The 27570-nt window shown below is 45.0% G+C and overlaps 1 protein-coding gene and 1 pseudogene across 7 annotated transcripts in view; both read right to left on the reverse strand.

Moving 5' to 3' along the window:
* Dcun1d2 (defective in cullin neddylation 1 domain containing 2) overlaps positions 1-27570 on the reverse strand; it is a 27944-nt gene continuing 374 nt past the window's right edge. The window contains exons 2-9 of one of the 7 annotated variants that reach the window (XM_036209296.1): positions 21751-21800; positions 20382-20492; positions 19916-20132; positions 17133-17301; positions 11481-11611; positions 5719-5801; positions 3107-3203; positions 1-2015 (exon numbers count right to left, since the gene is read on the reverse strand). In XM_036209296.1, the coding sequence (XP_036065189.1) occupies positions 1936-2015; positions 3107-3203; positions 5719-5801; positions 11481-11611; positions 17133-17301; positions 19916-20090 (735 nt within the window). In that variant the 5' untranslated portion in view covers positions 20091-20132; positions 20382-20492; positions 21751-21800 and the 3' untranslated portion in view covers positions 1-1935. Of the gene's footprint in view, positions 2016-3106; positions 3204-5718; positions 5802-11480; positions 11612-17132; positions 17302-19915; positions 20133-20381; positions 20493-21750; positions 21801-22392; positions 22503-27219; positions 27484-27570 lie in introns of those variants that run through there. The other 6 variants (XM_036209292.1, XM_036209291.1, XM_036209293.1 and 3 more) reach the window with 6 other exon arrangements.
* Positions 22284-22382, reverse strand: LOC118569242 (annotated as a pseudogene).

Raw genomic sequence — 27570 nt, forward strand, 5'->3', positions numbered from 1 at the left:
CCAGGGAAAATACTTTATTTACTATTTCTGAAGTTCTCAGCATTTCTGTAACATGCACAGGTCAAGTGTAAATAACTGAACAGAAAGCACAATTCTTGGAAAAGCCTTTACCAGTCACTAGTACTTCCTAGCCTATTGACAATCCCATAGAGTTTAAAATGTTACAGTTACACTCATGTACTTAACTTACTGTGTAAGTACATGTGTGTGCAGGGGAAATACATGCATGTCATGGTACATATGGGAGTCAGTTCTCTCTTCCACCATGTGGTTCCCAGGGATTGAACTCAGGTTGTCAGGCTTGGCAGCAGGTGCCTTAACCTGCTGGATCATATCACTGGTCTTCCTGAAGAATTTTAAATCTTAAAAAGAAGAGCATATTGCAGACCTTCAGAACTTAGTTATTTGTGTCTATAAATTTCTCTGAACAGAGGTTAACTACATGTCAGGAACCCACAAAGCCTGGAAGGATGCTTTGTTCTCAGGTTTTCATTAGGTCAGTTTGGTTATGTCCACCCTCAAAGACATTCCGCTTTTCCCTTTACAGACCTGTGTTGACAGGTCACTAATGACGTTATCTCACACAGTGAGGGTTGGCTTTGTGGAGACTGGCCTCCTGTTCCAATCCTCCACCTCCTCTGTGAGATCCCTGTTCAACATCAGCAGTACACCTCATTACAGGGCACACATGCCTCAGAGCTGTTTCCTAAGTCAGGAGCATGTCCCGTGACCAGAGGCTGCCCCCACAGCATATCTGGGACATGCTTTCTGTGCATAGGCATTTGACCAGTCCCGAGTCCTGAAGTGGGCCCAGCAGATCTGCTCCATGGCCACGTTGTAGGCCGGGCAGCAAGGCACGCTTGTGACACCAAGTCTTGGCAAGTGTGAGGTAGGGTCAGCACAGTGATGTTCAAAGCTTGACACCAGATGGGCAGACGGTATCCAGGTCCTCCATGCCTGTGCACACGAGTAGTTCTGGAGCACACAAACACCAGGAAAGCAGACGGTGACACGGCACAGCAGCATGGTGCGGTCCCACGGTGCAGACAAGGAGCACAGAGGCTTTGGGTGTAGACTCTTTCAGATGACAGATGTGTTTGCTTCCAAATGCATACGGCTATCCAAGGGCTGGACACTGGGCACTGGAGACATTATAGACAGGTGAAGGGAACCATTGCATTTGATTTGTAAATCTAATTTATCACTCAAAAAGAAGTACTTCTCATGGAAAAATGTCCTTTTAAATATAATAAAATATATTAAAAAAATAAGAAACTTCTCAGGAGGCAGCATCCAGGCCTAATAATAACCTTATTAGAAGTAAAACAGGCCCACCAGCTTGTAAACAGTTTGGAATGAACCTGCTGGATTACATCCTATGCCATCCCTGTGCAAATTGCAACAATGTCTTCTAGAGAAAATTAAAAAAAAAAAATCTAGTAAATCTAGAGATCTGAGAATTCAAAACTATCAATCTTGAATACCAAGATTAAAAGCAGTAGGCCATCTTCATCAGGGCACGTTTTTAACAGCGTGGACTTGTATAAGAGATCCATCACTCTGCAGACACAGATGATATTCGAAGCATAATTACAATGTGACTCCATAGCTTTGGAAACCGCTGGTGCTCACCTTGACATCATGAACTCAACAGCATGCTCTCAGCCCTGCCAACAGGTTCTATGTTGCTTTCTGTAAAGACAAGTCATGCAGGCGTCTCCTAAAGCAATAGCTCTGATGACACATCCCTAGCATCCTGAGGAGCTTCTCCGCTTCTACACGTCAGCCACTGCAGCCTTTAAGCCGAGTAAGGATTTGTTTCATGAATGGACGAGGAAGACTTCTGAAGTCAGCAACAAACGCACATGGCAACCAACCCAGTTGTCTCCTTTCAGGGTACATCTTGTCTTACCCTCCATCTATCTGATTTTTCACTTAGAAAGGGCCACGTTTCCCACCTGTGACCACTGGTCGTGCATATTCTACAAAGTCATCTATAAGGACAGGCCAGGCTCCTAAAGGAAAACAAATAGAATTTTAAAGTAAGTCTTATCCCAGTAATTTTGTATTAAAAATATTCTTTCCCCAATCCTAACATCTAAAGAACAATCCGAAGCTTGCATCTGATCAAATGACCTGCTGAAGTCACTCAGTTCTTCTGTTCCAGGGAACAGGGTCAGTGAGTGGTAGGTATAATAGCCTGGAGACCACACTCTCACTGACTGGGCCTACAAGGTGGCCTCAGGCCTCAGCCATTTATGGGAAGTTAGAATCTGCTGATTGGGAATGGAAACAATGGACCCACAGCTTCCTGGGGGCCAAGGAGCATTAATCCTTAGTCATGGGCATTCTTTCTCTGACTCCTTAACAGAGACTCCCAGATCTACCCAGTGCAGGGCACCATGGCTCACACAGCTCCTCTACCCAGTGCAGGGCACCATGGCTCACATAGCTCCTGTACCCAGTGCAGGGCACCATGGCTCACACAGCTCCTGTACCCAGTGCAGGACACCATGGCTTATACAGCTCCCCTGCCAGACAAGTTAGTTTTACTAGGGACAGTTATGGTCCCTGAAAACCAAGTTGTCTACATTCAACTATCCCTTCTCTTACACAAGAAACTTTCATTAGGCATTTGTTATGAGCAGGGCACTGTGTTGAGTGTAGGGGACATAGAGATGAGGGACATTGCATGAATTGGATGCTGTCACTAACAGGGTAGTGGCCATAAGGCATGAAGAGTAAAGATGTCCTGGACAAAGTCCAGGCCAGTTACATTTGGAGAGGAGCCCAGCTACCCAGGACCAGGCCCCTCTTGGGGAACAGTGTTATTGTATGGGAGGTCCTTAAATGTCTCTAATATGGGGTTCTCTGGCATTAGCGGGAAATATGGATAGACTCAGGATAACATCTCCAATCATCCTAACCAGGTTTTATGTGGTTCTAGAAGCTGTCAAGGAAGTTAAGTCAGTATTCTGTTCTCATCCCTCTGGGTGGGTGGCCCTTCTGGGCCAGTGTCTGGCCCTCACTCTGGAGTAGTCCATTAGCATCCATAGGAGGTGTGAGCATCTCTGGTAACCCTGTGAAGTCCTACAACTTCTAGTACCTTCTTCATCGTAGTTAGACAAATCATCTGCAATCATGTTTCCAAAATCTAGGAGAAGGTTCCAAGTATCCCTTGGAATTGATCTTTTGTGATGTTCCTAATACATAAGAGAAAAACATCCACCAGGTTAAGGTTCAGATCTCAACTCCCCGATACTCTAGTGGTCAGGGCACACTGCATTAGCAAGTGCTCTTCCTTAGGGTGGTGAGGAAGGAGGGCAGATTCACAGCTATCACAGGTGAAAGTAATAGTCCTTTATAGTGATGGTATGTGCTATGTGCCATAAGTACAAATAAAGAATACTGACTTATTAAAAGATTTTAAATACTACAATTATATATCGTCTAAACGTCTTTCCTTCCCACTTCCCTAAACCTGTCCAGAAGTGATGCAGGACAACATGGAGTTCTATCTCTACTTACCTCATTTCCTCACATTTGTACTTCTATACATCAAGTATTCCTTGTGTGGGATGAGGTAAGTGTCTAAAAATATCTGTTACTCAGTATCCCAGTGACATCAAAAACATGGAGACTCTACAATGTCTGCACCACAGAAGGGCACGTTCTGAGGCCAAGCTGGGCCTCCTGTCTCAGCTAGCTCTCTCCTCATCTCACCTGCAAAAGTACTCCTTCCCTTGAACTTACCACTGTCACACCAGCTTTTACATGCCAGTACATGCATGTAACATACACGGCTACTCTATGCCTGTTATGAGTGTATGCTATCTTTAATTGTTTCACGTTTACCTATTTCTATGCACGACCATGGGATAGAGGACAACTTGTGGGAACTCAGTTCTCCCTCCTTCCACTTTTTGGGTTCTGGGGATCAAACTCTGGTCATTAGACTTGGTGGCAGCCACTCTTACCATCTGGGCCTTTTGCCAGGCCTTGTCTTGTATCTTTATTTTTTTTAAGCCTGTTTATTTATTTACTTTATTCTTTAAGAACTTCATATACTATATTAAAACATCAACTGCTGTTTTTACAGTCTGTTCCCCCACCAACACTAGGTCTAAAAAGTAGCCAGCTGACATGTCAATCTAATCTTGCGCTCTGTCCTCTGCTCTAGTGGGTATATACTCTCATCTGGATCAGTCTTCCTATCAGTGACACTGCGTGTATTCCAGCATTCTGCTGACTCCATGGCATGGTAGCACCTTCTTACTTCTGTACACACAGCTGTGGAGTTCTCTGGACAATGTCTTGTAGTTTGGGTAGAACCCAAAGACAAGAACCCGGTGAAATAGCCAGTAATCCTAGCTACTTAGAAGGACAGACAGGAAGATCCCCAGTTCAAGGCCTGCTTGAACTCAGCAAGACCATGCCTCAAATCGAAAGTGAACCGGGGATGTTCAGTTGTAGAGCACCTGTCTAGCATGTAGGAGGCTGCAGGTTCCATCCCAAGTATCACAAAATGAGTCAAAGAGGAATTGGGTATTGCTTTATCAACCACTGAACATTCTATAAGAAACATGACACATGATGGGATGAGCCCCTTGACACGAAGACCTTCCCAGGCCACTAAGACAGTGCTTGCCCTCCATAGGCTATGCTCTTGAATGCTATCACTAGATAAAGAAACTGAGGCACATAGAAGCAATATGCCCAACATCACCAATCTTGCCCATGGCCGAGTAGATGCATGCCAGCTGGGGGTCACAGATAGAGAAGAGGAGGGGTGCACCAGCCTGGCCACGGGGTGGGCAGCATGACCTTCTTTCATGGTTGTGACAGTGTGGAAGGTCTGAGTCTCTCTGCTATCACTAGGACCATCTTTTGTGCATCCAGGACATGTCCTTGCACTCCACTTACTTAAGATTGCTCAATAGCTCACAGCTAAACTGGCTGTCCCTACAAGACAGGGCTCATACAGCCACAATGCCTTCTTCATGGCACCCCATAAAAGCCTCCTGTCCATCCTGTGTGTGTGGCAAATTAGACACATACAATGGCCAGGGTACCTCTAGGCAATAAGATTTGGTCCACACTCCCCAGAGCAGTGTGCGGCGAGTATGGTCCTGGTACTTTCTGAAGTTCCTCAGTAGCAATGAAGAGCTACTGAGCTGAGGAAGTTCTCAGAGGGGATGGCAGGTCGGGAGCTGCTGAGATCAGCTGTAAGATGATTGACAACGTTCTAGAAAAAGTAGCTGTGTAGAGAACAGCCTTGGAGCAGCTCCCATCTTTAGTTGGCGCTACGGTTGTGCTGTGGCATTCTCCAAGTGGTTAACCTGTGCAGCCTCTTGCCTAATACCTGAGTGCCTTTGTATTCATATTTTAGCCAGATGACTACGTTCAGTCTCAGCATCCATCCATCCATCCATCCATCCATCCATCCACCCACTCACCCACCCACCCATCCACCCACCTACCTACCTATTTATTTATTTATGTTTTTTTTTGAGACAGAATCTCACTATGTAGCCCAGGCTAGCCTGGAGCACACTAAGTAGACCAGGCTGGCCTTGAACTCACAGAGGTCCACCTGCCTTACCCTCCTGAGTGCTGGGATTAAAGATGTGTGCCCCTATTCAGAGCCTAAACTTTAGCATTTTAAATATGAAAAGCTTTCTCTTGATTGGGCACACAAGGCAAGAAACAGTCACTTACCAACAGAAATGTGTTCCAAAGATCTAAAAATTTAAACCTTCCAGACAATACTAACTTCCAATATGCAACAGCCATTTCTAAATCTGTCAGAGAGAAGTGGGAGTGGGGAGGAGAGGGGAGTGGGGAAGAGAGAGAAAGAGAAAGAGAGAGAGGGCAGTTAATAAATCTCGGTCTTTTTTCTATGGAATAAAAGTAATTACTTGGCAATCTTACCCAGTCTCTACACAGTGTTTCTGGAAATGACATGTCATCTAACATTATGAGTCTGAGGAGATTTCTTAGGAAGCGCTGGTGCATTATTTGGACATGCAAGCAGTTGTCCCCAGTTAACCAGTTTTGGAGACTTGCAGTCCAGGTGTATCAGACTTACTGTGCCTGATCCAGTCTAGTCTTACTATTAATGTAGATATCATTTATTCACAAAGGAGGCCACTGCCATTCCCAAGTGATAAGCTGAAAATTAATTGGAAGGGAGGGATCAGTTCTCGCCAGGAGTCATGTAAACTACAATAGAACCAGCTATCTTAGAACTACCTGATTCACAGGCAAATTGGACAGTCTAAGGACTCTGAATTCCTCACTGCACAGCTAAGACAAATTTCTACACACTGAGAAAACTATTTTCACTACTACAAAGATATTCAAAATTTAGGTTATTTATCAATCAAAGCCACTATCCTCTCCCTCAACTAGAAGACAGTGAGTACTTCACCATTCTTAAACAAATCTACACTGCGAGGTCTGTCTTAAAGCTGAGTATTTAATGGAACCTGGATACTGGGTTTTAAGGAGGCTCTGGAACAGAATCTCCAACCTGAGTTTTTGGGAACGGCCGTCTACTCCTGCTCACTGCAAACTTCTTATATGCTAGACACAGCAAGCCTACCTCTAAGCCTGACTATTTTAATCATGATGAATACTGCTCACCACAGGCAATAAAAGGATAGCTATGCTGAAATAGTCTCCTAATTACATTTCTGCATGTATGTCAGATAAAGCAAGGTGAAAAGCAGATCAACAACTATATTAAGGGAACAGATTAGTTTAAATGTGAAACCTGCAAAGAAGCATTTTTCAAGACTTTCTCCTAAATCTGGTTTGATCCCACTTGGACAGAAATTATTGATGTCAGTGCTCCAATTTGAGACTTCAGGGCTGATCAGCTGATCACTACTATTCCTGATAAACTAGAGATGAATGGATAGTGACCAACACTGGATAGGATGATATTCCCTAAGGGCTTACAGAGAATGCTGCAGGCCTGATCAATCCTAAGCACCCTGGAGTCTCCATGGAAAGGAGAGCATCAGAGAGTCCAACCATGGTGTGTGGAGAGCTTGCTAGGCCTTACCTATGGGACCCGCAGTGTAAGGCTAAGACGATTAGTCTTGTCCTGCTTATAAGTCTACATCCTTATCCCTGAGGAAGAACATTAAGTGAGATCTATATTCAACTCATCTTAATGATGTAAAGCGCTCACACTGGGAAATGGAGAAGAACCTGAGGAGGAAAGAAAAATAAAGTTTTATGGCATACTTTATAATCTAGTTGAGTCTGGGTTAGTTTGGGTCCTAGAAACCCTTCTTGTAAAGTACCTCATCTGGATGTGCATGAGTTACATGACTATAAAGTGAATGTATAAATTTCCAACATTAATATTCCTAAGTAAAAAATGTCACTCAATCCAAGTGAGTTTGGGCCATCTGCAAAACAACAACTACAAAACTCCCCAGCAGTAGACCTTGACACTGAATCAGGGGCCACAGACACTTTGGAATGGCAATGTTTTGGCATCTGTTTCTTTTCATGAACCTCTAAAAAGTCCACCTGTCAATTAAGAAAATGCTAGAAGGCAAGGCTAGTTAGAATGACGGTGTGGTGCTCCACTAGACAAAGCTCCCGTGTTAAGAAAAACAACAGCTAGTGAGTATGAAGCTTCATTTCCTCAACAATCAAGATTCTTAAAGCTAGCTGATTTCAAATGGTAGCCAGCATAAAAATAATTCAAGTTTCTGTATTAAAACAAAGTACCAAGCTGAGGTGCATCTCAGTGGTTGAGTACTCACCCTAGCATGTGTGATGTTCTGAGTCTAAACACAAGAGCAAGCACATGTGTGCTCAGGCATGCATGTGTGCATATACACATACATGTTGCTTAGGTTAACGATCTGCTGAGTACAGAATGAATAATGACATCACATGAAAACATTGCAGCTGGGTGCAACAGCAGGAAGATCACTTGAATCTGGGACTTTGGGGCCGGTATGCATAACTTCAGAAGCCTTGTCTCAAAAACCACCAATACTGTACATAGGATATCGGCACACACAGCCACCAAAACACAGCGAAGAAGAGAACCAAGCTCTCTGGACACTGCCACACCCCACAGCAAGATGCGCCTCTTCTAGGAAGCGCAGAGCCATGCCTGCTAACCTCTCCTGCTTGTGCTGATTCTTCAGCAGACAGACCACACAAGTGTGCTCTGGAAAGGCTCAACTGATTGGTCTGCTTTTCATTTACAGCCAATAAAGTGACTCAGTTTTCACTTCTTTTGACAAGGCCCTCAAAAAAACTTCCTCAGACAATGTGTGCTTTCGTTAAACAGAAGGAATCTGCTCAGATTGCAGAGTATCAGCAAATATAAATGATTTCTTTCATTTTCCCTTGTTATTCGGAGACAGGGTCTTGCTATATGAAGCTTGGTCATCCCTGCCATGCTGCCATCCACCTGCCTCCCAACTACCCCATCACACACGTGTACATGGCCATGCCCACCTTCAAGGGTTTGCTCTAATAGTATACTAAGTTACAGAACAGAAGGAATGGAAAAACAAGATAAACCAGTGCCGACATCTACTGAAGCCCAGGCGTCCTTTCCTCGTGACCACTAACATCAGGGATTGCTGTTACTTACAAACCTGGATCAGACTAATGCTCATTCTGAAAAGCCAAACTAGGTAAGTCTCTAAGAATGCAACTACTCAGAAGTAAAGCATCACCTACTTTACAGCTGAGGATGGCAACAGCACCCTGACTGTATGCACTACTCCAGTGGCGGGGAAGCCGGGTGGGCGGGCGGGACTTCCTGTGCAGACTGAACATGGCCAGGGAAGTTGGGCTCAGGAAGAAGAGCAGATGAACAGCGCAGCAGAATCAATCCAGCTCCAAACACAGGCTGATCTTTGAGGGGCCACTGAACCTTCCCTTAACCACTGAGCCATCCGTCTCTCCAGCCCCTAACATATTTCCACAGACATCCTGAAGCCCAAGGGAGCCTAAACCCAGCCTTCCGTTAAGTCTTGTGGATTCTGATGATACTTAATGGATGATCAGGGTCCAAATGAAAACAGACCTTAAATGTAACAGCTAAATCCCCTTACTCTCTTAGGAGATGGGGAAGGTGAGAGGAAGATGCCAAAGCCAAGAGTTTTAGTCCCCAAAGTAAAAACAGCTCCTAAGAGTAAGGATGCTAGAGAGTTGCTACACACCTTTAACCCCAGCAATCAAGAGGCAGAGGCAGGCAGATAGATGTTTGAGGCTGAGGCCAGTTAGGGCTACATAGTAAGACTTTATCTAAAAGAGTCTGGAGACGTAACAGGTCAGTGGTAAAGCACATGTTTAGCATGTGTGAGGTGCTATGTTCAAACCCTACTATTGGAAAAGAATCCCTTAAACGTTTTGATACAAGTGATTAGAGACAGAAAGTTACCCCAGCTACCAGTATACATCATATCCACAGAGTGGGTAAAAAGTGTAACTTTCAACTTCAAAATAAGCAAAAGAGCATTAAGAAATAAAACACCATAAACCACATTTTAAAGATTAGGTTAAGGGACCGTGTTTCCTTTTTTAAATGACATTTTGACACAAGTTAGAGTCACCTGTTAAGAGGAAACCTCAACTGTGGGACATTTCTTGGTTGATGATTGATGTGGGAGGGTACAGCTCACTGTTGGTGCCAACCAACCCTGGGTAAACAAACTGAGCAAGCCAGTCGCTGCACTGGCCCGCCACCGCTGGATAAGCTCCTGCCTTGAGCTCCTCTGCCCTGACTTCTCTGATGCTGGACTACAAGCTGTAAGATGAAACCAACTTTCCTCCCAAGGTGCTTTTGGTCATGGTGTTTTATCGCAGCAACAGAAACCCTAACTCAACCAGGGACAAAACTCAAGAACTAGAAACACAGGGGAAATGGTTCCAGAGATCTCAGGAGAAAGCGCCCCTGAGCAAATAAGTTCAGACCCAAAGGACTTGAGAGACAGGACATGCTGACAGCTGGGGCCAGGCAGTTGATAGAAAGGATTCATTCAACACTATTTTTGAAGGGAGGAGGTCGGGGGGGGGGGGGAGTGGTCAGCAGCTCCTCCCTGGAAGAGCAACCACTAACATGTAGCCTACTGATTCTGTTGTTACCTTACACCCTTGCCACTAAGCACACAAAGAGACAAGACTAGACGTGCACTCACAGTGTGGAGAAGCTTGGCTGTGGCCACACTCTGCAATCCAAAACCAGAATTCAGAACGCTAGCGTAGGACCACTGAGAAGGCTCACTCAGCTTGTAAAGGTGCTTGCTACTGCCAGATTGGCAGTGCACTGATGTGGCACACATATGTACATGCAGGCAAATCACCCAAACATATAGAAGAAAAATAAATAAACCTCAAACAATTAAAAAAACATAGGAAGGGCAGACCATAGGAACCTGCCGCCCTCCTTTCTTCCCAGGACCCATGAGGCAGTGTGCTCTGCTCTGCTTCCCATGTGTATACTGAGCACAAGATCGGGACGCAGGCTGCACCTGACCACAGTGAGTCTGCCTCAGCCACCTTTGCTAAGCACTCCACTTGCCTGTGCTGCACGACCCGTGAGTATGGGATGGAATGGCCTCACACATCTCATCTGTTTTCCTGAGTCTTTCCTGAGGTTTTCATGCTGGAGGTGGAAGCCAGGGCTGTGTGCAGGCCGAAACTGCCGACTTCCACGGCACCATGCCCCTTTATCGTCCAAACATCTTTTTTTAAAAATTTATTTTATGTGCATTGGTGTGAAGGTGTCAGATCTCCTGGAACTGGAGTGACACAGTTGTAAACTTCCATGTGGGGGCTGAGAATTGAACTCAGGTCCTCTGGAAGAGCAGCCAGTGCTCTTAACCACTGAGCCATCTCTCCAGCCCCCTAAATATACCTTCTAATTTGCTTGTTAATCCTCATTTAAAAGACCACGTAAGGCCCATACCTCAAATCTGTAATAGGTTTCATGTATATTTACACACTCCAGGCAAGTAATCGTAGTGATACGGATTATTCTCAGGAAGAAATGAGAACTAAATAAAACCCCCAAATAAACCAAAACCTCACACTGAGATTTTCAGTTAAAAACTTCCCAGATGTGTCCATCTGTCAAAAGGCAGAATTAATTGTACAGATCAGAAGGGAATTGTGATGCCGCTTACTGTACGGTAGAGCTGTTTCAAAGGCCTGGCCACCAAAACCACCACGCAGAGAACAAGTCCCACACATTCAGACTGTCTGCTGTTGACAGCAGCAGGTACCACGAAACGCAAACCAGTTCTTATTTGAAGTTTACAGTATTTAAATTCAGAAGACATTATCAGTTGACATTTCCAGTTACATGAAGACTACATGGAACCCGGAGGCTGAGACAGAGAGCAACATCACAGCTGTCTGCCGGGATCACAGATGCTGTCCACTCACAACGGGACTCAGACCTGGCACCTTGCAAACCTGGACTCCATACTCACCTAAGCCCTTTTGCCCAGGGTTCTTAGCGAAGGTAAAGGTGAACTGGTAAAAGTCTTTAAACTTGGCTGAGTCCTTAAGCTCTTGCTCCAGCTTGGGAAGAAGAGCTTTCAGTTTCTCTGTGCTATCACACCTGCAACAACAGAGAAAGGCTTGCGACCGGTCCCTCCTGGTTTACAGAAACCTCATTTCCCGGGTCCCTGCTAGTGCTGCTGAGATCCTACTGCTATCGAGCAGTGATGCACTGAGGCCTCTGGCTGTGTGTGGACACTGCACGTGCGAAAGGAAGGCACATGTTGTTTGTGTGTTTGTTGAAACAAGGTTTCTCTGTGTAGCCCTGGCTGTCCTGGAACTCACTCTGTAGACCAGGCTGGCCTCGAACTCAGAGATCTGCCTGCTCCTGCCTCCCGAGTGCTGGGATTAAAGGCATGTGTCACTATGCCCAGGCTGTATTGTTTTGACATGGATTTTCTCCTAAAAAGGCAATCCCCTTTAAAAACAGTAATCAGCCTGGGCTGGGTGTGGCTCAGCAGTAGAGTGCTTGCCTACTGTATGTGGGCCTGGATTCCATCCCCAGCTCTGTAAAACAAAACAAACAAAAAGCCCCCTCACACAAACAACCCCAAAACCTCAGGGAAAGCATCAACTGTTCTTTAAGGCATAAATGTGGAGCAGTGAAACAAATGGGTCTTTTTTGCTTCAACTGTACAACAGAGAACAGAGTAAGAACGGTACTCAACCACTTATCCCGGGTAGGCCAACTAGGGAAAACAAGCTGGAGAAACTCTGACAGCCGCAGACCATCCACTATTCCACATCCTTATGAGATGTGGACACGGTACTAATGGAGTGGATGCCTGCTGGTGAACAGGTGCCCAGGCACCACCCCCAGGTAACACACCTGGGCAGCAGGCACCCAGGCCCACAGAGGCTGAGGACTTCCCCTTCTCAGAGAGGCGGGGTCCACTCCCTTGTTTTCTGTCTATCTCGACCACCCTGACAGCACTGTATATCTCAGAGCTTGATGTAAACGTGAAATCTTGCTATTTTGTGCTTGGTCTTTTGGGCTATGTGTGAGGTTCATCCTGCGGCATATGCAGATACAACTCAGTCATTACCTTTGTCATGGGAATTACGTGTGTGTGTGTGTGTGTGTGTGTGTGTGTGTGTGTGTGTGTGTGGTGTGATTTATAGAACACACTGACGGTGGTTATGTTGGCTGTTTGTAGTTTTCTTATCACAAGTAATGCCGTTAGCATTTCTACACACACGGCCTGAGCACACAGGAACCCACACCTCACCAGGCATGGGTCACTGGGAGCAGCAGCTCTTGGGTCAGGGTCAGTGCACCTTTGATGTAACAATGTGAGACCCACACACCATTATCTCCCCAGGCCTATCTCATAGCCAACCTCCAGGCTCCATCTCCCTGCACCCAAGCTTCCATGATGAAGGAGACCTCACTTCTGACAGTCTCACTGGCCCCTGGATGCCTTTCAGGATGTGCTTGTTCACACCTCTTGCTTGCTTTCCAAGCAGGTTCTCATCATCTGTCAGATTCTTTAAGGGCTCTGCCAGCAGGCTGTTTTAAAGCCCTCTCACCTAGAGTGTACAGTGACTCTTTGCTTTCTTTTTGTATGATGAGATGTTTTTACTTATTTATTTTTGGCACAAACCCTTTGAAGAAGCCCTTCCTTTATCATGTTTATTTGGTGACATTGTAAAACTCACCCTTTTGCATGATCACAAAGTTATTTTCTGCATAATTTATCAGAGTTTCAATTTTTTGTTTTGTTTTGTTTTTTCAAGACAGGGTTTTCTGTAGTTTTGGAGCCTGTCCTGGACTAGCTCTGTAGACCAGGTTGGCCTCGAACTCACAGAGATCCTCTTGCCTCTGCCTCCCGAGTGCTGGGATTACAGGCGTGCGCCACCACCGCCTGGCGAGATTCAATGTTTTTAGTGTTGAGAACTCAATCCATTTGAAACTGATTTCCATATATGTTTTTAACAGGGATCAAAATTAAACAGACTTAGAAATCATCTTCCTTTTATGAAGCTATCTAGTAGAGGCTGTTGAAAACATGGGATTTCTTTTCATTAAAGTCTTGTAAGTGAAGCCATCTCAAGTTTTCTCTTTGAAATTTTAAATTACAGAGTCTGGTGATAGGGATGAGAACGTTCCCCCATAGGCTCACATGTTTGAACACCTGGTTCCCAGCTGGTGAAGCTGTTTGGGAAGGATTGAGGGTGTGGCCTTGGAGGAGGCGTGTCATTAGGGATGGGCTCTGTGGTTTCAAAAGACTCTCACTGTTACTCTCTGCCTCCAACTTGCTGATCAAGATGGGAATGAGCAAGCCCTGAGCTGTTCCTGCCACCATGGGCTCCAACCCTCTGAATCTAGGCCACAAATTAAATGCTGTCTTTTATAAGTTGTCTTGGTGACTGCATTTTTAAAAGTCAGATACAGGTTTGATTAAGAGTTACTAATTGTGGGCTGGAGAGATGGCTCAGAGGTTAAGAGCATCATCTGTTTTTCCAGAGGTCATTAGTTCAATTCCCAGCAACCACATGGTAGCACAAACCCATCTGTAATGAGGTCTGGTGCCCTCTTCTGGCCTGCAGGGATATATGTGCAGACAGAACTAACTCTCTCTCTCTCTCTCTCTCTCTCTCTCTCTCTCTCTCTATATATATATATATATATATATATATATATATATATATATATATATACACACACACACACACATATATATAATAAATAATTTTTTTAAAAAGTTACAAATTTTTACAGCCAGGCATGGTGGCGCATGCCTTTAATCCCAGCACTCCGGGGGCAGAGGCAGAGGCAGATGGATCTCTGGGAGTTCCTGGACAGCCAGGGCTACACAGAGAAACTCTGTCTCTGTCTTGAAAAAAGAAAAATTACAAATTTACCACAATTTTCTATTTCTTTTCATGTCAGTTTTCAGCAAGTTTATTTGAAAACCTTTCTCTATTTCAAACAGGCTGTCAAGTTCACTGGCATAAATTTGCAGCGTCTGTCACTTCTCTATGTTATTTGATTTTGTGAGTCTCAGCGGCAATGAGCTCCTGCTTTTGCTGATTATCAACTTTTCCATTTAGTAGTTTCTATTAAATTACTTTAGACCAGGCTGGTCTCAAACTGAGATATTCACCTGCCTCTGCCTCCAGAGTGCTGGGATCGAAGGCGTGCTGTGGTGACAACTGTGTCCCCTAATAAAGCTAGCCTTGAGGATCAGAGAAGCAGAACAGCCACAGCCACCACCTCACCAACTCCACGAATCCTCTGACTGAATTCCTCTGAGTCCCACCGGAAAGGGTCTCAGCTCAACTGCCTTAGTTCCTGTTTCCTCACGCCTTACATACCTTTCTCCTCCCTGCAGTCACTTCCTGGGATTAAAGGAAGTGTGCTTCCTAGTACCAGGATTAAAGGCATGTGTCATCACTGCCTGGCTCTGTTCCCAGTGTGGCCTTGAACTCACAGAGATCCAGACAGATCTCTGCCTCCCAGTGATAGGATTAAAGGTGTGTGCCACCACTGCCTGGCCTCTCTGTTTAATCTAGTGGCTGGCTCTGTCCTCCGATCCTCAGGTAAGTTTTTTAGGGCACACAATGTATCACCACAGTGTGTAGCACCACTGCCCAGCTATCCTCCTGCTTTCTGGACTTCCTCTTGATGACCCTCTACCTCATCCTCCAGTACTGGACACTGGACCCAGGGCTTGGAGCATGCTCAGTTCTGTCACTACTAGTCTGCCTACCCAGCTCTACTTGGGGAAGGATGGATATTGTGCTGGCTAGTTTTATGCTGAGTTGATGAAACCTAGCATCATTTGGGAAGAGGGACTCTCAACTGAGAGAATGCCTCCATAAGGCAAGTCTGTGGAGTTCTGTTGTCTAAGTTAGGGACTGAGGTGGGAGGGCCCACTGATGCAGTACCTACTGTCCCTGGAATGTGGTCCTGGATGATATAAAAAAAAGCAGGCTGTGAGCCAGGCAGTGGTGGCACACACCTTTAATCCCAGCACTCGGGAGGCAGAGGCAGGCAGATCTCTGTGATTTCGAGGCCAGCCTGGGCTATGGAGTGAGTTCCAGGAAAGGCTCCAAAGCTACACAGAGAAACCTTGTCTCGGAAAAACAAAAAATTAGGCTGAGCACGCCATGGGGAGCAAGCCATTGAGCACACTAAGCAGCACCTCTCCATGGCCTCTGCTTCAGTCCTGCCTCCAGGGCATACCCTGCTTGAGTTGCTGCCCTGACTTCCCTTGGTGATGCATTGTTACCTGAAGTGTAAGATGAAACTCTTTTCTCTCCAAGCCGCTTTTGGTCATGGCATTTGCTTACAGCAAGAGAGAGCCTAACTACAACAAATAACTTTATTAATTGCTCACCGTTTCTTCTTTCTTTAGTATCTGAGAAGCAGAATTCTCCAACGTTTTAATGTCACACTTTCTTCACCACTGTGCTGGCCAGTTTTATATCAACTTGACACAAGCTAGAGGCATCTGAGAGGAGGAACCTCAACTGAGAGAACACCTCCATCAGATCTGGTAGTTGGCAAGCCTGCAGGGCATTTTCTTAGTAAGTGACGTAAGTGTGTGCTTTAGGGACAATCTGACAGGTTTTCAGTTGTTCAGCAACTCAAAACAACTGATGCTAAAGCATCAACAGTGAATGAGAGTTGAGAAACGTCAGCAAGCGGAACAAGTTGGCCTTTCTACCACCTCACAAAGTAGTGCAATGAGTTTAACAATTAAAAGACACTTTGGTTGGGTGTTTTCATTTCCTGCTGTGTCACATCTGTTAAATGAGCAACATCTTAAGTCATTAATCCTAACCCTGTTAGGTAGACTAGAGAAACAAAAACCAAATGGTATTTTATTGGTATTTAATACAACCACATAACAAATTATACATTTAGTATAAAATAACATGAGTGGTTAAAAATTCTACCCTGCTATTCACTGTTAATTCAAACTTGGAAGAATATTTGTTTCATAATTTTAAGTTTTATTTTTAGTAATTTAAATTATGCACATGTTCACGTGTATATGTACGCATATGTGCAGGTCTCTGAGGAGGCCACATGTGTCTATGTCTGCATGTGTGCAGGTCCCTGAGGAGGCCACATGTGTCTATGTCTGCATGTGTGCAGGTCCCTGAGGAGGCCACATGTGTCTATGTCTGCATGTGTTCAGGTCCCTGAGGAGGCCATATGTGTCTATGTCTGCATGTGTGCAGGTCCCTGAGGAGGCCACATGTGTCTATGTCTGCATGTGTTCAGGTCCCTGAGGAGGCCACAGAGGTCAGATCCCCTGGAGCTTGAGTGACAAGCTGTGGATTTGAACAACCTGACATGGGTGCTGGGAACTGAACTATGGCCCTCTGCAAGAGCACTTAACCCATGAGCCATTTCCTCAACCCAGGGGAAGGAATTTTTTAAATTTAAAGGATAAGAAGATTTAATGTGAATAAAGATAGTAGATAAAAACTTGAGTTCGAAAGGAAACCAAAGGCTTATAATACACAAAGAAAATACATGTATATGAAACTAGCATTTGTAAGTAGTTGAAAAAATGATCCAAGTATCTTTCCTTCTAAAAAGTTTCAATTGAGAATAATTTACTCACCCCAGCTCTGTCATGCCATCCACAAATTCCTTTTTGCTAAATTCACATTGAGTGGCAGCCCTGAACTTCCACGCTACGACCAAAACACTAATACTGGCAGGGTCCAGGTTCAGATCATCACAGAACTGCTGAATCCCATCAACTCCGATTTTGTTTTCATCCTGTGGGTCTGTTGTTAAAATTCAGGGGGAAAACATCATACTACATTGAAAATCAATCTAAAATTACTTCTTATAATCATACTACTCTATTAAACAGTTTTTATCAAGCATTTCAGCCACACCAATCAATAAACAACCATTTTCTATTAAGTATGAAACACATTTGGAGCATTAAAAGAAATCTATCTAGAAAACAGTTCTATCCTTAAAAAATCTATGTTTCTGGATTTTTGTTTTTGTTGTTTTTTGTTTTTCAAGACAGGATTTTTCTGTAGCTTTGGAGCCTGTCCTGGACTAGATCTGTAGCCCAGGCTGGCCTCGAACTCACAGAGATCCACCTGCCTCTGCCTCCCAAGTGCTGGGATTAAAGGCGTGTGCCATCACTGCCCGGCAGTTTCTGGATCTTAAGGGAAGGAAGAAACACTGGAACTCTTATAAAGACAGGTCATCATTAAGAATCATTTAAGGGCAAAAAAAAAGGAAACCAAAGCCCAAACTCTGACTTAATTTCTGGCTGAGGACGAAGCTGAGGCACTAAGGGTTTGCCCCATGTGCACATGCTGGGGTGTAAACCCAGCTCTGATGCTGGAGAACACGGGAGGAAAGAAGAGTGTTCACAGTCCTGCCAAGCAAAGGTGATCACTGTTTTCTTTTTAAGTAATTTCACTCGCTAGCTCTACTGCTGTGGACAATAATTATCCAAGTCAGTTAGCCTAGGCATCCAAATTCAACAGCTTGGAAACTCACACTCCCTACCTCACATGTCTAGTTTAGAAATCAAAGAATTCGGGGTCTGTCTATCAAAAAATGAAACAGTAGAGTATATTAAAATCACTTCAGCAAGACTTCAGAAACTAGATCTTTTCATTCCTGACAGATATATGTATCATAATACATCATCATAGTATACATATGAATTCCATTGGTTCAAAGATACAAATGAAAGAAACCTGTGACTCCTTTGCCCAAATAAAGATTGCCCTTCATAGAAACTTTACCTTTCGTTGTCCAAGTACTACACACATTATTTCTACATATGATGGCAAAGAAGTTTGTGTGCTGTACATGTGGCACATGTGTGCTGATGTGCATGCCCATGTGTGTGTGGAGAGGCTAGAGGTCAACCTCAAGGATTTCCCCTTATTGCTCTCCATGCTATTATTTTTTTGGTGTTTTTATTTTATGTGTATGAATGTTTTGTCTGTATGTACTAAACCATGTGCATGTTTGTTGCTAGCAGGAGCCAGACACGGGTGTCGGCTTCTCTGAACTGGAGTTACAAAGGGTTGTGAGCCACCATGTAGATGCTGGGAACCAAATTCCAGTCTTCTGGAAGAGCAGCAAGTGCTCTCACCTGCTGAGCCATTTCTCCAACCCCACCGTCTTCTTTCTTGAGACAGGACCTCTCACTAGGCCTGCAGTATGATGCTTTGGCTGTATTAGCTGGCTAGTGAGCCCCTGGAGTCCATCTGTGTCTACTCTCCTAGGAGTGGAGTTATTGGCGTGTCTCCACACTTGGCTTCTACGGGGGTGCTGGGATTCCCAATGCAGGTCCTCATGCTTGTGGAACAAGTACTTGGCTCACTAAACCATCTCTCCAGCCCTACTACTCTACGCTGAAGGATACACTTGTTGTCTTTTGAGAGAGGGTTTTGCTGTGTAACCCAGGCTGGCCTTGAATTTGCAGCAATTCTCTTGCCTCAGCTTCCCAAGGGCTGGGATATGCCACGGTGCCAACCAGCAAAGAAAAAAAAATTACACAAATGAAATGAATGAAACCAGAAATCTTTCTGACAGCATTATGCACGGAGAAAACCCCCACCATGCTTATGGGACAACGGTTCTATTAAAAAGCAAACAAATAAAACCAACAAAAACCCTGCTTCAGCCTAAACAGAAGAGCTTGAGGGGGAAATGGAGTAACAGGCACAGCACAGCTGGAACAGCAGCTGCTCCACAGTCCCCAGCACAGCACTCACTGTACAGGACAGGGATTGAGGGGTTAGGTGAAGGCTAGCTTGTCATCAGTCTTCTGACTCTCTCCCTCATCTCCAGCCTTTCTGCTAAGGAGAGGGGCCTCTAGAACTAATCCCAGAAGAGAGTGTCTGGAGCTTGTCCGTCCCTCTAACATCATCCATGCTGTCTGTCCCTCTATCATCATCCACACTGTCCGTCCCTCTATCATCATCCACGATGTCCGTCCCTCTATCATCCATGCTGTCTGCCCCTCTAATATCATCCACAATGTCCATCCCTCTATCATCCATGCTGTCTGTCCCTCTATCATCCACGCTGTCTGTCCCTCTATCATCATCCACGCTGTCCATCCCTCTAACATCAACCGTGCTGTCTGTCCCTCTATCATCCACGCTGTCTGTCCCTCTATCATCATCCACGCTGTCCATCCCTCTAACATCAACCGTGCTGTCTGTCCCTCTATCATCCACGATGTCCGTCCCTCTAACATCTGTGCTGTCCGTCCCTCTATCATCCACGATGTCCGTCCCTCTAATATCATCCATGCTGTCTGTCCTCTCCAGTACCATCTGTGCTATCCATCCATCCCTGTATCATCCACGCTGCTCACCACAGCGTTGGCTTTGCTGCCATTTCACCCCTTACCTTTGTACCTTCCATACAGCTGCTCCAGCTTCTTCTGGTCCACAGTGCTCTTCATAGACTCTCGGTGGAATGCCTCTGGGTTTTGGAAGAAGCTGTCTGTAGCCTCGTCTAGTTTCCACTCATTCTGTGTCAGGCAGTAGATAGCAGTTTTCTCGCTAGCCTGGGTGCATGCCATGAACTGGCGGACTTTGTCCTTCTGAGCTGACTTAAGTTTATGCTTTGGGATGAAAAAAAAAAAAAAAGGTGGGAAAGCCAATGAAGCCATGTTTGCTCAGCCTCTGTTCTTTTTGTTTGTTTTTGTTCTGTTTTTTTGAGACAGGGTTTCTCTGTCCTGGCTGTCCTGGAACTCGCTCTGTAGACCAGGCTGGCCTAGAACTCAAGAGATCAACCTGCCTTTGCCTCCTGAGTGCTGGGACTAAAGGTATGTGTCACCACCACCTGGCATGCCTCTATTCTTAACACCTACATTTTAACTTGATTTATTTTTCTTGTTGGATTCAACTTTCAGAATAGCAGGAACCAAAACATTGCTCTTCATCAGTTCAAAAGATTGTACAGTCTTCTGAAAATGATATTTCTGAAATGGAAATGAAAGTGTCTCTATAGTAACAAATATATAAAAGTTTAATCTCCAAAACTAATGAAAATCAACCTTTTATAGGAAATATACTACAAGCCAGGAGTGGTGGTGTGCATCTGTCATCCCAGAACTTGGGAGCTAGAAGAGGACTATGAGCAAGTTCAAGGCCAGCCTCTATGCAATGAGTTCTAAGGTAGCCAGGGGCTATATGGGAGACCCTGTCTATAAATAAGTAAATAAATAAATAAGCAAGCTAGCCAAGTATGGTGGTGCATACCTGTAATTGCAGCACATGGGAGGCAGAGGCAGGTGGTTATTCAGAGGTCTGCCTGGCCTACAAAGAAAGTTCCAGGCCAGCCAGTAAGCTTGTCTTAAAAAACAAAAAAGAAAAACAAAAACATTTTCTTATCTACTCAGTTCCTGTTGTATAAAATATAGCTCTCCCCCCTTTAAAAATACTAGCACAATATCTCAGGTATACACATCAGGTACTGTCAACAACACAGGGACCTGATGCCATCGCAGGGGCCACCTGCAGAGTCATTAGCTTCCATTAAGCGCAGGCTGTAATGAATAGGGAGAAAAATGGAGTGTCTGGAAGCCCTAGTTTTAGGGCTTTTCCTGGATTACAAGCAGAACCATGCTGATGGAATACACAAATAACTAGGAGTTGCGTTGGAGGTCACTGCAGAAGTGCCACAGCACAAGAAGAGCTTGTGATGGAATGCACACGATAGTACTGCATGTGAGATGGAAGCAGGACAGGGGCTGCGGGTCGGCAGTAAATAATCAGACTGCCAAGTACGGTGCTATATATAGTCTCCAGTGAAACAGGAGAGCATCTGCACACTTGCAGCCCAGCGTGGCTACTTCTCTAAGGTAACTTAGGGAAAGTCACACCAGCAGTGTTACTCATTTCTAGAAATCAAAACAGAGTCCATATTCTACAGGTGTCTTTATTTGGTAGTACTGGGGATCAAACCTGGGACCTCATGCATGCCATGAAAGTGCCATGCTACAGTGGTATATCACCCGTACTGAGGCTTTTTTTTTTTTTTAAAGAAGCTTTATACAATAATAAGGGAACAATGTTTACTTAAGAGGATTATACTTATCTTGTTCAAATAAAGATGAGAATTTATAGCAACACAGAATAAATTTTAGCTTACAGAAATACATAGTGAATAGCAAGGTGTAGATGGAGAAATAAAGGGGAACAAGGCAGGAATGGGGTTAGAATAAAAGACATGCATACCATGTACAAGAGTTGAAAATGGGCTGAAAAGCAGGCTCCAAGCCTCCTAGCTGCCACAGCAAAGAAGAAAACTTGATTAGGTTAGGAAAATTTCTTGTAATCACATGTAAAAATCTACCAATGGATCCAACATAGTTCTGTGCTCCTGGCCTCAATCCTGAGGGAAATGGTCCTCACAGCCCCTTATGAAATAAGACAGGTGCAATGTCCCCTGTGAGGACGTAAATGTCAACAACAGACAACAGAGCACATCCCAGAGTCCTAAGGCAAACCGCACACTCATGTCAAAACACCAGTGCTGACTCAGCAGAAGATGATGCAGTCAAATACAGCACGCTTGAGGAGGCACTGCAGATCCTGGGTGCTGAGACCTGTTGGGGGCTCACAATGACGAAACAGTTTTCCTAAGACTCTAGAATGTCGCCAGTCTCATGCTCTTCTTCTCACTGAGTATGCAGGAGAGGCCTCTAGGCACTCCATGATTATTTGTGATATAAAAAGGATGAACACATAAAAGATCAAAACCTTTTTAAAAAAATATAGAATGTTTCATGTGCCATCCTTGCACAGTGGCCATCCCAATCTTCTCTGTATAGCTCCAATTTTAGTATATGTGATGCCAAGGTGAACACAAGAACTTACCTTTTATGATGCTGGACAGTAAGATATCTTCACAGATGTAAGGGGAAAATGGGTTCACTATTGCAACCTCCATCCCCAGATAGGGCCTCTCTGTGTAGTCCTGGCTGTTCTAGAACTCACTCTCTAGACCAGGTTGGTCTTGAACTCACGGAGATCTGCCTGACTCTGAGTGCTGGAATTGAAGGAATGTGCCACCACTTCCCAGCTACAAATTCTTTAGAAGATTTTGGAAATTTTACTTATTATTTTCATGTGTATGAGTGTTTTGCCTGCTTTATGCCGGTGCACTAGGTGTGTGCAGTATCCACGGAGGCCAGCAGAGGGTGTGGGATACCCCAAGACTGGAGTTCCAGATGACTGGGGGCTGCCATGTGAGTGCTGGGTATCGATCCCTGGTCCTCTGGAAGAGCAGCCAGGTATTCTTGACAGCTGAGCCATCTCCTCAGGCCCCATTATTACAAAGGCTAAAATATGTTTATTTTAAAATATAAATTTCTGACATGGTAAATTCTGATGACCACTACTATATACTACAAGTACATGGAGTTCCTGAGACAAAGGCATAGACAGTGAATACTGCAAGCTATAGTCATATAGTCTTTCACACATACTCAGCATTGAAGAGTAAAGGTCAATGGCTCAGACACTATGTACACGCAAATAAAACTTTATACAAGCCTGACTTATTAGTTCTAATGGGCTGCTCCAATAGGTTCTGGGGGAATATATTCTACACACTATTCCTTAAAACTGAGTCTTTGAAAACAATAGACAAAGAATCCAAGGTACATTCTTGGCTAAGATCAAATTCAAATTAGGACAGATCTTATACACTATCCTAGTTACCTGACAGCTGAAGGAGACAGTATCTTTTTATGAATCTGGCATTCTCCCTATGGGAAGACTGGCTACTTAAAAAGCCTTAGGACAAAGACAAATCTGCCATGCCCTCTATTAAGAATTGACATGGTGTCTTTACCGTGAAATAAATAGCACTTGGTGCTAGAATCGAAACTTCTGCCGTACCTATAGAACTAACTTTGGGAAATGTAATAGAGTATCATTCAATCATAAAAAGGGATGAACCAATGACAAATGCCACAATGTGAGTGAATCTCAAAAACACCATGCTCAGTCAAACAAGCCAGACACAAAGGGCCATCTGCTACAGAAAATGTTATATGCTCTATTGAATGTGCAGATCTGGAGGTTAGTGGATACCAGGGGCTGAAGAGGAGGGGGAACTAGGAAGTGCTTATGGGCCCATGATTTTCTTTGAGGTGATGAAATGTTTTATAACTAGATAAAGGGGGTGGCTGTACAATATTGGGACCATGCTAATCACTATAAATTTGTACACTAAAACAAACAATCAACACAGTGAGCAAGAACCTCCAAGACTGCCCACCAGTTATATCCCCTGGAATAGCCGTACTGTGTGACAAGTGTAACGTCACTGAGAGCTGCACATCAAGAAACTGTCGACATCTGGAAGAGAGGATGATGCCTGGTTCCGAGCTACATGGCTCCTGAAGTCATCTCTGTAGGCCTCTCCCAGCGTGTGACAACTCAGCCTTATCTAGAGCAATGGTTCTCAACCTTCCTAATGCTGCCACCTCTAATACAGTTCCTCATGTGGTGGTGACCCCCAACCTATTTTTTTTTTGCTACTTCAAATTGTAATTTTGCTACTGTTATGAACTGTAATGTAAATATGTGGCATGCAGGATAGCTGATTTGTGACCCTGGGGAAAAGGTTGTTTGACTCCCAAAGGGGGTCGTGACCCATAGGTTGAGAACTACATCTAGTGCAAAGAGCATTAGGTGATAGATGCAAGTATACATCAGGCACTCAAAGAGGTTCTGAATGACCTCTATGTTAGTTAAAGAGTGGGCAGAGTGCAGACAGGAACGTAAACAGACCTCCCTTCGATCGATTAAAATTGACCTATTATAGGACACCCCCACCAAGTGCAGACCTCAAGGGAGGGCCAAGGTCCAGCGGGAGTAGCAGCGGCACCCATGAAGGAAGAGCAAGGTGTTGGCAGCACTCACATAGTTTGACATCAGCCTCTATAGACTGTCATTAAAGAATGATATCAGGATACCGGCATGGTAGTTCATGCTTTTAGTCCCAGCACTTGGGAGGGCAGAGGAGGATCAAGCTCTGTGAGTCTGGGGACAGCCTGGTCTACATAATGAATTCCTGACCAGTTAGTGTTAGTGAGATCCTCCACCCACCTCGCACCCGCTCCCCCCAAAAAAGGGCCTGGCAAAGTGGCTCAGTGTGCTCACCCCACAAGCCTGACAACCTGTGTTCAATCTCCAGAACCCATGAGAAGGGGGAAGGAGAGAGCTGATACCACAGATGTCTTCTGACCTCCACATGTCTGCCTCACAATAAAAAATATTTTTATAAGGTTTATTTTAATTTTATGCGCATATCTGCATGTCTGGTGTCCATGAAAGCCAGAAGAGGGTGACAGATCCCCTGCAATTGGAGTTACAGACAGTTGTGAGCTGCTGTGTGGGTGATGGAAACCAAATCTGGGTCCTCTTAACTGCTGAGCCTTTTCTCCAGTTTTAATAATCAGCACTAAATCTAGAGAGTGCTTTAAAAACCAGCTAAGAGAAACCAGGCGGTGGCAGTGTACACCTTTAATCTCAGCGCTCGGGAGGCAGAAGCAGGCAGGTCTGTGTGAGTTCGAGGCCAGCTGGTTTACAGAATGAGTTCCAGGACAGGTATAGCTACACAGAGAAACCCTGTCTCAAAAAACCAACCAACCAACCAAAAAAACCAAAAAGCTACAAGAACTCAGGTTCAATGGGAAGGAGAATTGGTAAGAAAAATGGCTTATAGATTAAAAATTTACAGGAAAATAAGAGTTTCAAGTCCATCCATGTAGTAGATGAGAAATACATGTCAAGGTCTACTCAGGCAAGTGACTTCCATTAAAGCTTAACTTTAATGGGAACCAAAGTACTAGAGAGCATTTTCCATGTTTCATTATTTTAGTGTTTTAAAATGCACAGAATTTTTTAGTGTAATTCCTTACATTAACTTATTTATTTTCTGTGCATATGCCACAATGTGTTTGTGTGTGTGTAGGTCAGAAAACAACTTGTATTGTTGGTTTTCCTTATTTACCATATGGATTCTGGGGATTGAACTCAGGTCATCAGGCTTGGTGGCAGGTGCCCTTACCTGCAAAACCATCTCACTGGCTCCTAAAACGTACAAAAGTCTTGAAATAAAAACTGGGAGAGTCCAGTTGACCTCAAGAATTGGCTATTATTATTAGAACTATTCCTGGAAATGATATTTAAAAAAAAAACTTATTTTGAGACCAGGTCTCACTATGTAGCCTGGCCTGGAACTTGTTATGTAGACCAGGCTGGCCTTGAACTCTGAGATCTGATGCCTCTGACTCCCAAATGATGGGATTTAAAATGTGTGTCTGCATGCCAGGCTACACATACACACACACACACACACACACACACACACACACACACACACACACACACGGGCACGTATATGCCCCACAGATGCCAGAAGAGTACACTGGATGCCCTGAAGCTGGAGTTACAGGCGATTAAGCTGCCTGATGCTGAGTTTGAGAACAGAACTCAGATTATTTTTAACCGCTGAGCCATCACTTCAGCCTGGAGTGGTAGATTTTACTTGTGTTAACCCTTTCGGTCAATTAAATTGAAAAAAAAAAAATTTCCCTCTAAGAAAACCACTTCAGGAAGAGACAGGTGGAGCTCCTTCAGCGACAACCTCTTGGGTGTGTTCTTTGCCTAACATTTCCAATAGCTCATCTGCATCACTTTCAGATGTTTCAAAATTAAATTTACAGTAGACCACTGTTACAAGTGCCTAAAGTCACTGGTTAGTGTTTTCATAGTTTCCCACAGAGCTCAACACAGTTCCTCACATCCAACAGTAGCTGTTCAGAACTGTTTCAGCAATTGAATACAGAAAACAGGACAAGTGGACCTTCTGAACGGCTGAAGCTGGCATGGAACAGAACAGGTGACCTTCTGAATAGTGGGAAGCTGGAACTTCAAACGCTTGATGAGTTATCTTGTAAAAATAGCACACAATTCGGGCACAAAGGTGCTCCTATGTAAGATTTTAAAAGCATCTGTAAAATGTCCTTCCAGAGACAACTCCTCTTAGGCTCACAGGACAACCATTTGATCAAATCAATTTGTGGCCCACTTTAGGTTTGACTGTGCTTTGGCATATGCAGGCCTGGAGAGTGGGTCGTTAAATCCAAATGCTTCCGGATCTTCAGCCTCCCATATTTCCTTCCCACGTTAAGTTCCTGTTCGAATGCATACGTGAGTGGCTTGGCCGCTGGGTCTGCTAGCTGCTGGTCAGAGGAGTCATTCGGCTGCTCTTCTTCATTATTTCTTGGTTTCTGGGCTCATACCTTCTAGTTTTCCAGCCTCACCCTTCTCGGTATCCCTTCCACCCTCTCTTGTCTCTCTAAGAGGTTCTCAGCCCTCTGCTTTCCCCTACACAGACACCGCTCTAGGGACAGAGACAAAACTTGTCTTCCTGGGCTCCCATCCACGCCCGCAGCTTCTCAGAGCAAGGCTACCCCGAGGTCCAGAGAATGGGGCTGTCAAGGGTCCCTCCCGCGCGCGGTCTAGGCCTTTGCACAGCCCTACTCGGCTAACCCCCCTCTACCCCGGCAACCTGCCAGTCTCTCCCCGTCTCCAGGAGCCCCAGACTGATTTTGGCTTTGGAAGAGAGCGGGCAACCGGTGACATCCTCTCCCGGCGCCAGCTGCGCGGATCGCAAGCCATCCTCACCCCGCAGAGCCTCGCGCACCACCTCCCCGGGACTGCTTCCTTCCATCTCGTCCAGAAACCTGGGCGGACCGAGAGCTTGCAGAGCTCGGCCAGCTCCGCCCCCGTCGGCGTCACTGTCCACTCACGCCGCGGGTCGGCTCCGCCCACCGGGCAGGTGTCACCCGACTCACTCTCTGCCCCGTCCCGCCCTCCGGTCCGGTCAGCCCTGGGCCGATCAGGCGCCGTTGCCCTCCCTGAGACCCAACGGGGCTGCTCACACCTTACGGGCAGGGTCATGCCTCTCCCGGTCAACCGTGCCCCTCCCTCCACACCCCGACGGGGACGCCCGGCCTCCTCAGTTCAGCTATCCTG

This window comes from Onychomys torridus, chromosome 17 (genome assembly GCF_903995425.1).
Source record: "Onychomys torridus chromosome 17, mOncTor1.1, whole genome shotgun sequence".
Classification (NCBI taxonomy): Eukaryota; Metazoa; Chordata; class Mammalia; order Rodentia; family Cricetidae; genus Onychomys; species Onychomys torridus.